This window comes from Haliotis rufescens, unplaced genomic scaffold, assembly GCF_023055435.1.
Source record: "Haliotis rufescens isolate VD_foot unplaced genomic scaffold, xgHalRufe1.0.p SCAF_3, whole genome shotgun sequence".
Classification (NCBI taxonomy): Eukaryota; Metazoa; Mollusca; class Gastropoda; order Lepetellida; family Haliotidae; genus Haliotis; species Haliotis rufescens.
Window position 1 is genome coordinate 14,179,675 of NW_025964001.1, and position 15,530 is coordinate 14,195,204.

The following is a 15,530-nucleotide window of genomic DNA, read 5'->3' on the forward strand; positions in this document are numbered from 1 at the left end:
GAGTGTACAAGTTGAAAGTCATGAAGAATCCAGAGTGAGTGAGGGGAGGATAGAGAGATTAGGGTAATGAAGAATTGAGGAAGAGAGTTAGTTGTGAAACACACCAGTCAACAATTTCACAGATATATCACATCCATCCCAAAGAGTTCGGAGCAGGCAAACGATGACACACAAGCACAGCCAGGCCAGGTGTTTGTTTCCATGGTGGCTATTGGTCGGCTAAGTAATGTGCATGATCAGCAATCTATTTGGCCAAACAGTTACCATTTTAATCAGCTTGATGGCAAGCATGGTGTAGAGGTGCCCCCTGACTGTAATCAGTATCAATGCGACGTGAGGCTCACAGTTGCCGAGATACCACCCGGTGCTGGAGGAGGTAGATTTAGGGGGATTGCATTACTTGAAGACCACTATTATAGAATTAGTTCCCCCAATAACCGTCCAAATCAATCATAGTTGGTTTTATATGTGTATTTACTTTGGATGAACTGAGTTTTTGCTGTGATGTTTGTAGAAGAGCAATGCACATTGGCATGTTACACCAGAGAAATGTTGGCATTTAGTGCTGTCTGATACTTAGACCAGACACACTGATATATGTGGTATCATTAGTCAAGCTTGGTTATTGTATGATTCATTGTAAAAGTATATGATTCAAGTGTATGCATTCATGCATTCTGTATCAGTAAGTGCATTTAATGTTTAGCAAAGATATATAGATGAGTGACATTTTGGAAAAACTATTGTATATGTTTATATGCTTAAATGTTTATATGACCTTAAGCACTGATATTAATCATAACAGTTGTCATTTCTTTGTAAGCTTCCTGCACTTTATTCAACTGAATTACATGTTGGTGGCTAAGGTTATTGTACCCACATACATATTTCTGTGGTCTTCTGGCAAATGTTGGTGTGTAATGCCAGATGTCTAGTCATGATTGCACAGAATAATAACACTCTTGATATTAGTCTCTACACACGTCACAATTAGATAATATATATACCCTATTCGACCTAATAAGCGCCCCGCTCTAATAATTTTTAAGCGCCCACGGCGACATTTGCCAAGATTTTGGCTAGTGAACAATCCCTATTTGCACCCCTTCCGATTGATCAATGTACACAAGACTTATTTATTCGCGTATAATACGCACTCGTGTGTTATATGCACCATTAATTATGGGGAATTAAATTCTGGAAAAATATATCTGTCGTACATTTATCTTTCAACTCTGGTTTTTTCAATAAGAGCCTCCTATTTCTAATTTTGAGAGCGCCCAGGGCGCTTATTACGTCGAATACGGTAATAACTTTTCCAGTAATATATATCATATATCTGGACATATATTTCAGAAAATGGTTGAGGTTCTACGTCTGAAGGAAGAGAAGCGTGGGTTCAGTGGCCAACCTCTCCGGGTGAGTTAAGGCAACAGCAAGGTTTGCATAAGGTTATACAGACCCTGTACTACATCACTAAGGGGGGGCACGGGTGGCCCGGTCGTCCAAGGCGCCGCAATTCGCTGTGCAGAGTTGCATCCCTTGGGCACGCCAGAAACCTATGATTGTGGGTTCGAATCCTGGTTCGCCCAAATTATGTTTATAGGTTTGTCAGCACCATACCCGTGCTCATGGGTTTCACCGAAGTGGTAAACGTCTGAGACATGCATCACTTCGGGCTTTCCTCCCACATTAAGCTGACACGCCGTGATATAACTGGAGTAATGTTAAAAGCAGCATTAAACCCAACTCACTCACACTCACATCACTAAGCCCTGTTCTTCACTCAGATTAGAGGCATCACTTAAAGGGAAGGTTGAGCTTACAGTCAGCACAGCCAGCCTAAGGGAGATAACTGTGAGAAGAAGTCACATCACAACTACACCACTACAGCACTCCTGTACATTTGTCCATGTCAGTCCTTGAGCTGCGTTTGTTTATTACAGAGGAAGGTGAACATGTCCGAGCGACCCACATACCAGTCTCGGGAACAAGTGTCGTCGGCCCGGAGGTGGGGGCCGGCCAAGAGACTCAACCCAAGCAATGTGGAGGACCTCATCAAGTAGGTCTACAAGTGTGTGTGGTGTGTGCATGTGTGAGAATGCATGTCTGCCTACTGTGTGTGTGTGTGTGTGTGTGTGTGCGTGTGCGTGTGTGTGCGTGTGTGTGCGTGCATGTGAGAATACATGTCTGCTTATTGTGTACATGTGTGTGTGCATGCACGAGTGTGTGTATGTGCTTGTGTGTTTGTGCATGTGCGTGCATGCATGCGTGTGCTAGAATGCATGTCTACTTATTGTGTGCATGTGTTTGTGTGATTTTTTCAATCTCGATTATTTAGGATATTATTTCTCGATTCTATTCTGATAAATACCCTGAGTCTAATCACCACCAAAGCTTCGTTTCAGAAGTAACATTACCATCTCCATCCTGCTTATCTCTCACGTTACAATGTGTCTCTCGTATGTGGTTCAAAAGAAAGTTTGGTAGTGAATGGGTCCAGGATAATTATCCTGGAGATAAAATACACTGTATTATCGAGGCAGATCTTTTTTCAAATAAGCTACATATCCATTTTGAAACATTGAAAAAGGTTTGGATTTCCCTCCGCAGATCTATGAATGATTTACAGAATAATAATAATGAATAGATACGACCAAATTAGCAAAACTGGTCGAGATCATGGCAGAAAAGTTTAAGTAGAGTCGCCAAAATTTACTACTAAAAGCTGTTCAAATTAACAAGCAATTACTTAGTTATACAACCTCTCAAACCTGTGTTTATTTTTTTTGCAAGAACAAATTCTCGGAGTTATACACACATTGCAAATAGTGGAGTGACTCGATCAGAGAATCTCACTGGATGGCCTGGCGAAGGTGATCACGTGTTCATGCTGCCTGATCACGTGATCCGGTCTGCAGTACCACGGGAGAATGTCATGGGTCTGGAGGAATGCTATAGGAAAGTTTGTAAGGTGAGCTAAACCTTTTAGTCTGTCAAGCAATATAATACTCAGGGTAGAATGTGTTATTTCTCAAATATCCTTATTGGTAAACATTGAAGCCTAAACAGTGATGTAGATAGAGACAAATGTCATTCCGACATTTGAATTATTTTAGCAAATTTTGAAAGGAAATTGTTCTATGTCATTACCAAAAATGAATAATATATGTTCCCTATGACATTTTGGATGACAAGCAGTCACTCAAACTGTAACCATTATAAAGTTTTCATACCTTCACTATAGTTTGACAATGCTCACTTACAAGCATAAACCGCCTCCGTGGTCTTGTGGAATGATTGTCTGCCGGGAGAAAGGAATGTCGGTGGTTTGATCTCAGGCCTTGTGAAACTTGTTGTTACCCTGCCTGGGGCTTGGCATTAAGGGGCTAAAAACAAGAACTAATCAGCTTGGAGTCAGTATACTGTGTCTGAATGGGGTATCCATGTTAAACTGTGGCATGGTATCTGTTGGCTAACCTATCAGTAAATGTGATTCTGCTAACAAACAGTAGTCCGGTAGTGAACATGGTCTGAACTATTTTAGGTTTATTGAAACATTAACAAAATAAAATGTTATTGCTTGGTTAGCCAATCAAATACCAAAAACTTGCAATTTATTTATACATTCATAAACATGTACAGTCAAGTCTTGTTTATCTGACACTCGTTAATCCGACAATCGGCTTTATCCGACACTAATGATGGGAACCGATTAAATAAGTGCTATTTGGACCCTTTAATCCGACAATCTTGCATTCCAACTCTGACACACCTAATTTACCGAAATTACCGAAACCACTCATTAATCAGTCTTGTTAATCCGACATGATGATCTGCGTACACCATGGTAATCTGCCCGCGAGTACAGCCTGTATTTTGATGCGAGACAAGTCAGCTGGTAGCTGCATATTACAACGGCTGCAGAAATAAACTTACTTAACAATAAACAATTAATGCTTTAAATAAACAAAACTGCTTGATTTTGGGGTATAAAAATTGGACATGCATCCTGAACCACACTAAAAACAAATTAGAGTGGCATGAATGGCTAAGGATGCTGATTGGTTATCCAAGTCACATGATGGTGGTTCCGATTCAAAAGCGTTTTTGTCCAAATCCTTACATAAAGGGAGACAACTCTTAGAAGACTGAGGGTGGTGTGTAATTTTGCAAAAGCCTCAAGCCTAGATATTGCTTTTTCTGTTACATCACTGAAGTGTATGTATTACATTTCCCTAACAGGAGATGGATATTTTAAACAAACCTGTGAGAATAGCTACAGATAATACATGCTTTAAACTATTTTTCAACTTTAATGAACACATACATGTACTTTAACTTTTGACTTTTCAGCAATTTTTTTTATCAGTTTAACACCTATTTAAGAGTCATTTAGATTAAGTTTTACATGTTTAATGGTTTGCTTTATATATTTACTGTTATTTTCTGATTGAAAGAGGAGAGAAAAGAACTGGAGAATTTAAAAAATAACTTCCTCTCAAGAGAGACTGATTGAAGCACTTGTAAAATGTCCTTGACTGACAGACTGCAAATGTACATTTGTGTTCGCTATGTTGAGGGGCATGTATGGTATGTGTTTGGGTGTGTATGATATGTTTTCTGGGTGTACCTCATCATGTCATGGACTTTTAACTTGGTAAAATATATACGAGTGTCATAAAAATGATTGTACAATAAAGACATATAAAATGTAGGGGATTGGCTTTAATTTAGAGGTTGTTAGGACAAATGAATAATGCGATTGTAAGACTGTATAAATGCAGATTGGGCATAACAGATGCAGTTGACACTGTCACACCTTGGTGTACAACAGATAGAGTTGACACTGTCAAACCTTGGTGTATAACAGATGTAGCTGACACTGTCACACCTTGGTGTACAACAGATATACTGGTAGTTGACACTGTCACATCTTGGTGAATAAAAGATATAGTTGACACCGTCACATCTTGGTGTATAACAAATATAGTTGACACTGTCACACCTTGGTGTATAACAGATGTAGTTGACACTGTCACACCTTGGTGTATAACATGTATAATTGACACTGTCACACCTTGGTGTATAACAGATATAGCTGACACTGTCACACCTTGGTGTACAACAGATATAGCTGACACTGTCACACCTTAGTGGATAACAGATATAGCTGACACTGTCACACCTTGGTGTAAAACAGATATAGCTGACACTGTCACACCTTAGTGGATAACAGATATAGTTGACACTGTCACACCTTGGTGTACAACAGATATAGTTGACACTGTCACACCTTGGTGTAAAACAGATATAGTTGACACTGTCACACCTTGGTGTACAACAGATAAAGCTGACACTGTCAAACCTTGGTGTAAAACAGATATAGTTGACGCTGCCACACCTTGGTGTATAACAGATATAGTTGACACTGTCACACCTTAGTGTATAACAGATATAGTTGACACTGTCACACCTTGGTGTATAACAGATATAGTTGACACTGTCACACCTTGGTGTACAACATATATAGTGACACTGTCACACCTTGGTGTACAACAGATATAGTTGACACTGTCACACCTTGGTGTATAACAGATATAGTTGGCACTGTCACACCTTGGGGTACAACAGATATAGTTGACACTGTCACACCTTGGTGTATAACAGACATAGTTGGCAATTATCACACCTTGGGGTATAACAGATATAGCTGACACTGTCACACCTTGGTGTATAACAGACATAGTTGGCAATTATCACACCTTGGGGTACAACAGATATAGTTGACACTGTCACACCTTGGTGTATAACAGACATAGTTGGCAATTATCACACCTTGGGGTATAACAGATATAGCTGACACTGTCACACCTTGGTGTATAACAGATATAGTTGACACTGTCACACCTTGGGGTATAACAGATATAGTTGACACTGTCACACCTTGGTGTATAACAGATATAGTTGACACTGTCACACCTTGGTGTATAACAGATATAGTTGACACTGTCACACCTTGGTGTACAACAGATATAGTTGACACTGTCACACCTTGGGGTATAACAGATATAGTTGACACTGTCACACCTTGGTGTACAACAGATATAGTATGAAGTAATTCAAGGACAACACTGTATGAACTTATTCATGGACAACAATGTATGAACTAATTCAAGGACAACACTGTATGAAGTATTTCAAGGACAACAATGTATGAAGTAATTCAAGGACAACAATGTATGAAGTAATTCAAGGACAACACTGTATGAAGTAATTCAAGGATAACACTATGAAGTAATTCAAGGACAACACTGTATGAAGTAATTCAAGGACAACACTGTATGAAGTAATTCAAGGACAACACTGTATGAAGTAATTCAAGGACAACAATGTATGAAGTAATTCAAGGACAACACTGTATGAAGTAATTCAAGGACAACACTGTATGAAGTAATTCAAGGATAACACTGTATGAAGTAATTCAAGGACAACACTGTATGAAGTAATTCAAGGACAACACTGTATGAAGTAATATGAGGCAATGTCACAGTTCTACTCACAGCGTCTGGATCCAGATTGGGTATTTTCTCTGTAATAAGTCACTTATTAAAATCATGAACAGCAAGTTCATTAGTTTTCAGAGATCAAGCAGTCATTTTAAAATGTTTTCAATAATAGTTACTGGGCAATTATATACTTCTAAACTGTGAGGTGTAATATACTCAACATATTACTGACTGTCATGTGAGTGTTCGGTCTTAGTAGGGGCTGGTAATAAAGATTACTTTGGTCTAGAAGATGGTAAGAGGGTGCTTAATACAGTGAATACAGTAATTTGTAATACAGTAATCTTCAATAGTCCATATATTCCAGATCACTCAAGTGAGCTGTGCAGCTATTTTTTCAAAGTGTCATAAGCTATCAACACCTCCCAAGGGCGGATCCAGCATCGTTGAAAGGGAGGGACCCAAAATATCAAAATCCTCTCTCTAGATAATTTTACTGCTTACAGCATACAACATTTGGTTTTCAAAAGTGGGGTATGGGGGAGTCTGGCCCCCCTCCTCTGGGTCCACCTTTGCCACTTTTTCATGTGAATCTGCTTAGTGGGGTATGGAGTGAACTTTATTGAAAACCTTTTCACAGATATTTGTTACCTTTAAACATATACTTTTTTTTTCAATTTGAATCAATTTTCATGATTGGGTTGTATAACTGAATATTGTTTTGTTTGATGTCTTAAATTCATATTGTTGCTATTAACTGACAGCCGTATTAAAACAATTGTCATGAAAATACAATATGTTGATTAATTAGTCTGTTCAGAGAAAGCATGGATTTCCTTGTGTTTTCTTCTGATTATGATTTTTGTGTTTAGGGCTCAATGTCTGGCAAAAATCTGAAGCTGATATCAGGTGGTGATTAAAAACCAAATTAGCAAAGTTATGGCTTTTTTTATCAAACAACAAGTAAATTCAGTCATGTAATGACAGGATGTTTAGTGCTTATGGCAAAACGTCTTGGGAGTTGTGCAACAAAAATCGTTGTAGCATCACTACTCACAGGCTTGATGCACGTCATCACAGGAGTTATGGCCCCTTAATGGTAATCCAGGGATTTATGTGGATCTATACATTTTAGTGTTTAGCTGACTCTCAGTCATCATTTTGGGGGGCCCATTGACAATCTTAACCTTGAGTGTAGTTCTTACCAGAAGAGAAATGTCAGTTATAGGTATTATAAAACAGGCTGTAATGATTGTAAATGTAATGATTTCAACAGCCATACTTTTTTCGCCATGCAGGACACACAATGTAATGTACCTGTATTTGTGTATTTCTCAATTTGTATACATGTAGGATGCAGTATATTACGTCTGGCAAAACCCTGTTATTCACTTTGGTCAATGGAATTAATTATAAATATAACATTTTATAGATCTTCTAATTTAAGAATTTAAAAGTTCAGGGAGGTTACTCCCCTATATTTATCATTAATTCCACCATTGACCAAAGGGAATTAATGATAAATATAGCAATTCATAGATCACCATTATTGACTTTATTTTAAGTTTTCCTCATTAATATTTTCCTCCTAATATTAGTTACTAAATACAGCGGAATGAAAGACTTGAAAAAATAAATTTTGATTCCACATTTTTATATTTTTGGTCAATATATCAGAACAAAGTAATTTAATTATGTGAGTGTGAGTGAGTATGGTTTAACGTCGCTTTTAGCAATACTCCAGCAATATCACAGTGGGGGACACCAGAAATGAGCTTCGCACATAACCTGGGTGTTTGGCATGACGAGCTAACACTTTAACCACTAGGCTACCCGACCGCTCCTAATAGTTTATTTAAGAATTGACTTTCACTTTGTGTGAGTTCACTGGAGTATGAACCTTCATGAAGTGAGGGCCAAACTGTATATGAGTGTCGGAGCTTGAAACGACTTTCGACATTCATGCAATATTTGACCCTCACTCTGTGAAGGTTCATACTCCAATAAACTCACACAAAGGGAAAGTTATTCTTATAATTTTTATCTCTCTATTTTTAACTTTGAAGGATGTAGGCTTAGATCTATACACAATTTTATTTATTATATTATCCAGATCTGTACCTGCAACTTTGTGTTTACACTGACGGACATACAGTTTACAGCTGTATCTCAGAATAAAATAGTACCTCCAAAAGAGAGGTGACATCAGTGCATGTATGCTTAATTTACTCTAAAGAAACATCTGTTGTAGTTTGTTTACAACAAATGTATTCGAGTAACATCATCATTGGATAAAAAAAGTATGTTAAGAACTAACTTAGTAAGTCATGCACAATGATAGCGCATCGTGATACATTTACATCAAGTACACGATGTCAAAATGGCAGACACGATAAACGTGATGGGAGAGATTTCTGAAGTTATTATTAATTAACCTGTGGCGGTTCCCTGTGTTAATCATCATTGATCAATTGGCCCAACATTGAAAGGTGATTATAAAGATGTGTCAAATAGATTCTGTGGTAAATTCATATATTGCTGTAGACTGTACCTGTGAGTCTAGACACAGATCAAGTCGATACTACGACAGTTTGGCTGTGCATTTCTTCGTTTTGTTCACAAGGATGGGACAAATTGGGAATATTCGTGAACGATCATGTCTGACGTTTCTCAATGTATGCTAAAACGCTAAGCCAAGATTTAGGGTCTGAATGATCAGAAACAACGCTTCTCTATTTATTTGTGCTAGGTAATTCCCAGGGGTTCCCCCAGGAATGTGTAAGTCATTTTCGCAGTCATGTGACTGAGCTCTTGTCCAATGAAAAAGCTGATTCAAGGAAAATACAAAACTTTCAAAGATAACACTTTTTGAACCAGTCATAGGAACATCAGTACACACTGATGGAGAAAACTAAAACATTTTCATTATTTATTCAAAAATGAGCACATAAGAATGTTTTATTAAACAAAAAAGTGAGTGATTTTCCAATATGCTTCAATGTCACAATGTGAATGTTTCATTGGTTAACATGGGCGGTGGGGTAGCCTTGTGGTTAAAGTGTTCGCTCCTCTCACCGAAGACCCAGTTCGATTACCCCCATGGGTACAATGTGTGAATATTATATCTGGTGTCCCCCACCGTGATATTGCTGGAAAAGCAACACTAATTCTTGCTCACTCACTCACTCACTCACTCACTCACTCTTTGGTTAATAAGTGCAAATTCCACAATAGAACGGCTTTCTTCATTTGAACAGTACTTTTAAGATCTATCAGATAACTGATATATTAGGTTTGTTTGCCAATAACATATATTTATAGAGAAATCCTGCCTTCATTTATGTTTCTGATTTCATGCTCTGACCTTTTGTTGCCAAGAAAGAAATGTGTAACAAAATGTGACACTCTCCATGGATTATCTGATGCTTTTAATTATGGCACACAATAATGACGTTGGCTGCAGTAGTTTATTGATGAAGGGTAGTCCGCTGATGTTGGAAGGAAATCTGTGGGTGTGTCCGGGGCTGTCCAGGGATGTGGTGTATCAGCGTGTGTTCTGTGAATCATGATCAGCTGCTTATCAGCTGATTGGTTGTAATGTCGAACTCCTGACATGGCAATTGTCATCTGCATGTGTGGAGAGCCGACGTGATGAGAGTGATTCATTCATTGTGTTTGTCATCACGATGTTGTTATTGTAATAGGTATAGGAATTAGAAGGAATTAGAAAAAAAAATCTGGCTGAAAAAAAGTCATTATTTTCTTTATTCTGGAGTAAATGGTAAGCAATAATGTGGAAAGGATGAATAATATATAAATATTACATGAGTGAGTGAGTGAGTGAGTGAGTTTCAGGCCAGTTTGAGCATTATTCGTATCATGTAGCTCAGGGGGACTCAAATATGGCCGAGGTGGATCCAGGTTAATGAAAATGGAGGGTGCACACAGCCAAAGGTGCCAAGTGAACAAAAACACATGATTGTGGGGCTGATGCAGAAAGCCAGCATCCCCGGCTGCGTCGTACCAAAGACGTCAAAAGATGGTACTTGTTACCCTGTTTGACACTCGGCATTAAGGGGCTAAAACAAGGACAGGTCAGACAAGGACAAGGAGTCAGAATACTGTGTCTGAGTGGGGTATTCATGTTGAACTGCGGCATGGTATCTCAGTGAGCTAGCACTATAAAACAGCATCAGTCCGGTCTAGTACAAGCAGCCACACATACACACACACACACGTGCATGCACATTGCTATATAAGTGCGATAATCTTGGAAACGACGTTTGACCCTATTTCCCCATCTCACCTCTGGAAAGAGATGAGAGTCAGCCTTCAAGTCTTTTAGTTTGTTTTTGAAACTAGTCCTCAGAGTTTGTAGCTAGTCCTGCTTGAACAAGACACAAATGTTTGCTATATTTACATTTTCTGTCAGTTATATTCTGTTCCAATTTGTAGCCAAATCGAAGTATTGAGAACAGGTTCAGAATTATAGTCGTCAAATACTGCTAGTTTATGTGGACTACCATCATCAGAGTTTTACTTGTCCTGACAATTTAGTAGTCTCAGGTTGGTGGACTTGCATGAAGTGTGGAGTGTGGAGTGTGGAGTGTGCACACCCTGCACCCCTCTGGATCCATTCGTGCTTGGCCTTAGCACATTGTACATGTTGGAATCAAACCCAATTCTTTAGCATTACAGTCAACACTTGCACCACTAGACTAATCCACCCCCTTTGTGAATATGGTTAGAGTTATCTGCCCCATGGTACTGGAATCAAACCCAGGTCTTTAGCATTACAGTCAACACTTGCACCACTAGGCTAATCCACCCCCTTTGTGAATATGGTTAGAGTTATCTGCCCCATGGTACTGGAATCATACCCAGGTCTTTAGCATTACAGTCAACACTTGCACTACTAGGCTAATCCAGCCCCTTTGTGAATATGGTTAGAGCTTTCTGCCCCAAGGTACTGGAACCAAACCCAGGTCTTTAGCATTACAGTCAACACTTGCACCACTAGGCTAATCCACACCCTTCGTGAATATGGTTAGAGTTATCTGCCCCATGGTACTGGAATTAAACCCAGGTCTTTAGCATTACAGTGAACACTTGCACCACTAGGCTAATCCACACCCTTCATGAATATGGTTAGAGCTTTCTGCCCCATGGTACTGGAATCAAACCCAGGTCTTTAGCATTACAGTCAACACTTGCACCACTAGGCTAATCCAGCCCCTTTCTGAATATGGTTAAAGTTATCTTAATTCCCTAATTTGTATCTTTCATGAGACGAGATCATGACTGTCTATCATGACAAGGTCACAGACATCAGGATGTTTGTTTTCAACACTATTGTATGTCGTGTAGTGTATATAGACAAGGCTAGTCTGTCTGACGTTGGAATGTCTTCAGTCAATGATGGTTAGCTCCATTGGGAATGCAGCATGAGCTCGTGATGACTTTGACATTTAGTCCATTGATCTTATCTTGGTTGTGGCCCATGTTACGATATCTGTTTTCTATTGTTTTACCAGAGTTCATGTATATCAGTGGTAATGAGGCTTGCTTATTAGCGTAATTGCATAGACTTGGCCAATAATACCTTGATCAATACAGTTGTGAGGTCTGACTGAAGCTGAAGTCGATGGGATGAAGATGTAGAACCACCGTGGGAGTCGGCCCCCACCCAGGTACTCACATGCAATCTCCTGGAAGGGGGGAATCCATAAGAGGAGAGGCCCTCCTTCCCAGATACTTAGTCTGTGCAATAAATGTGATGGGTTTGAGGCCTGTGTAAGTTCCAGTGTTTGTTTGTTTGTTGTTTAACGCCGCACTCAGCAATATTCCAGCTGTATGATGGCGATCTGTAAATAATCTAGTCTGGGCAGACAATACAGTGATTTGTATCATGAGCATCGGTCTATGGTATTGGGATATGATGACATGCATCAACCAAGTCAGCGAGGCTGACAACCAGATTCCATTAGTTGCCTCTTACGACAAGCATGGGTTGCTGAAGATCAGTTCTAACCCGGATCTTCACGGGGTGAGAACCAGTAGGGGTATGTCCTTGATCTGTGCAAGTGTTAAAGGGTCCATGATGGCAAGGGAAAACTTCCAATATAAAGTTTGAGGTGAGATGGGGTTGATGATGATTGCATGTGTTGCGTGCGATAATCCTCAACTGTGTGTCTGAGTCTGTGTCTCTGTGTGTGCTTGTGTGTGTGTGTGTGCGTGCGTGCATGCGTGTGCATGCACATGTGTGTGTCTGTGTATGTGTGTGCATGTGTCTGTGTGTGCATGTGTGTGTCTGTGTGTGCATTTCTCTGTGTGTGTGTGTGCATATGTGTATATTTCTGTGTGTGTGTGTGTCCGTGTTTGCATGTGTGTGTCTGTGTATGTGTCCGTGTGTCTTTATGTGTCTCTGTGTGTCTGTGTCTCTGTGTGTCTGTGTATGTGTGTACATGTGCGTCTGTGTATGTGTCTGTGTCTCTGTGTGCACATGTCTGTGTATGTGTGTGTGAGTGTGTATCTGTGTATGTCTCTCTGTGTGTGTCTGTGTATGTATGTGCTTGTCTGTGTATGTGTGTGTGTGTGTCTGTGTATGTGTGTCTGTGTCTGTATGTATGTGCTTGACTGTATGTGTCTGTGTATGGGTCTCTGTGAGTGTCTGTGTGCATGTGTGTGTGTGTCTGTGTATGTGCATGTGTGTCTGTGTCTGTATGTATGTGCTTGACTGTATGTGTCTGTGTATGGGTCTCTGTGAGTGTCTGTGTGTGAGTGTGTGTCTGTGTCTGTCTGTGTATGTGTCTGTGTGTGTCTGTGTATGGGTCTCTGTGAGTGTCTGTGTGCATGTGTATGTGTGTCTGTGTATGTCTCTTTGTGTGTGTCTGTGTATGTGTCTGTGTGTGTTGTTTGTGTGTATGTGTGTGCATATGTGTATGTGTCTGTGTGTTATGTATGTGTGTCTGTGTGTCTGTGTGTATGTGTTTGTGTCTGCATGTGCTAGCCTTGACTAAAGCGATTTTACAGTTCTATCCCACTGAGATACCATGCCATGGTTTAACATGGATATCTCATAGACACAGTATACTGACTCCGAGCCGGCCAGTACTCCTTTTATCCCCTTTATGCCACACGGCAGGCAGGGTAACAACAAGTGCCATCATTTAACATCTTTTTGTGTAACGCAGCCAAGGAACGAACCACCAACACTCCATTCTCTGGATAGATGTTTTATCCACAAGACTACGAAGCAGACAGATAAATTTAAATCTTGAGTCAATGATTGTTGAATTCTCATCTTCATGCCATTGAGATGAAAGGAAGTCGAAAGGTTATGCAAACACATCTTACAAGTGTATCTGTGAATAGTCATGTGTGTGTGTGTGTCTTAGATATCGAGAGGGGCACAGAAAATTTGCCATGTTTGTCATAACCTATCTTTGCTTTGTGGTTGTGGTGTTGCGTACTGATTTTGAATCTGATTCACACAGTTCTTACACCTTCCCCCACAGCAAGAAACAGAGTATGCAGCTACTGCTAATGGAAACACAGTAATGGATTTCTTGTGGACATTTTGCATCCTATTAGATATTTTTGTAGAGCATTAAGGTGTTTTCTACTGTGAATGTGTTTTTGTCAATTAAATTTGTTAGAATCTTTGCTGTTTTAGAAACAAAGAAGCAGTTGCCTGAAGCACAAAGATATTGATATTTTGTTCACGTTGGTGTATTGAGTCACAAGAAAACTGGGATCTGTTATGGAAGGAACTGCATAATGGCCATTGTTGCCAAGAATGTTGAAAGACCTGAATGCCGTATCACACTCTGATAGAGAGTCACCACTCGATGTGAGTCTGTACATCAATTCAGTGTCCGATAGAGAGTCACCACTCTATGTGAGTCTGTACATCAGATCAGTGTCTGATAGAGAGCCACCACATGATGTGAGTCTGTACATCAGATCAGTGTCTGATAGAGAGCCACCACATGATGTGAGTCTGTACATCAGATCAGTGTCCGATAGAGAGTCACCACTCTATGTGAGTCTGTACATCAGATCAGTGTCTGATAGAGAGCCACCACATGATGTGAGTCTGTACATCAGATCAGTGTCTGATAGAGAGCCACCGCTCTATGTGAGTCTGTACATCAGATCAGTGTCTGATAGAGAGCCACCACTCTATGTGAGTCTGTACATCAGATCAGTGTCTGATAGAGAGTCACCACTCTATGTGAGTCTGTACATCAGATCAGTATCTGACAGAGAGTCACCACATGATGTGAGTCTGTACATCAGATCAGTGTCTGATAGAGAGTCACCACATGATGTGAGTCTGTACATCAGATCAGTGTCTGATAGAGAGCCACCGCTCTTTGTGAGTCTGTACATCAGATCAGTGTCTGATAGAGAGTCACCGCTCTTTGTGAGTGGGTAGATCAGATCAGTGTCTGATAGAGAGCCACCACATGATGTGAGTGTACATCAGATCAGTGTCTGATAGAGAGCCACCACTCTTTGTGAGTCGGTAGATCAGATCAGTGTCCGATAGAGAGCTACCACTCTATGTGAGTCTGTACATCAGATCAGTGTCTGATAGAGAGCCACCACATGATGTGAGTCTGTACATCAGATCAGTGTCTGATAGAGAGCCACCACTCTATGTGAGTCTGTACATCAGATCAGTGTCCGATAGAGAGCCACCACTCTATGTGAGTCTGTACATCAGATCAGTGTCCGATAGAGAGCCACCACATGATGTGAGTCTGTACATCAGATCAGTGTCTGATAGAGAGCCACCACATGATGTGAGTCTGTACATCAGATCAGTGTCTGATAGAGAGCCACCACTCTATGTGAGTCTGTACATCAGATCAGTGTCTGATAGAGAGTCACCGCTCTATGTGAGTCGGTAGATCAGATTAGTGTCTGATAGAGAACCACCACATGATGTGAGTCTGTACATCAGATCAGCGTCTGATAGAGAGCCACCACATGATGTGAGTCTGTACATCAGAT

At 40.1% G+C, this 15,530-nt stretch overlaps 1 protein-coding gene across 1 annotated transcript in view; it reads left to right on the top strand.

Annotated features, from left to right (window-relative positions):
* Nucleotides 1–15,530, top strand: part of LOC124134844 — a 171,394-nt gene that overhangs the window by 18,793 nt on the left and 137,071 nt on the right. Inside the window, exons 4-6 of the mRNA XM_046499905.2 lie at nucleotides 1,357–1,419; nucleotides 1,947–2,062; nucleotides 2,797–2,974. Coding sequence (XP_046355861.1) covers nucleotides 1,357–1,419; nucleotides 1,947–2,062; nucleotides 2,797–2,974 — 357 coding nt within the window. The remainder of the gene's footprint in view (nucleotides 1–1,356; nucleotides 1,420–1,946; nucleotides 2,063–2,796; nucleotides 2,975–15,530) is intronic.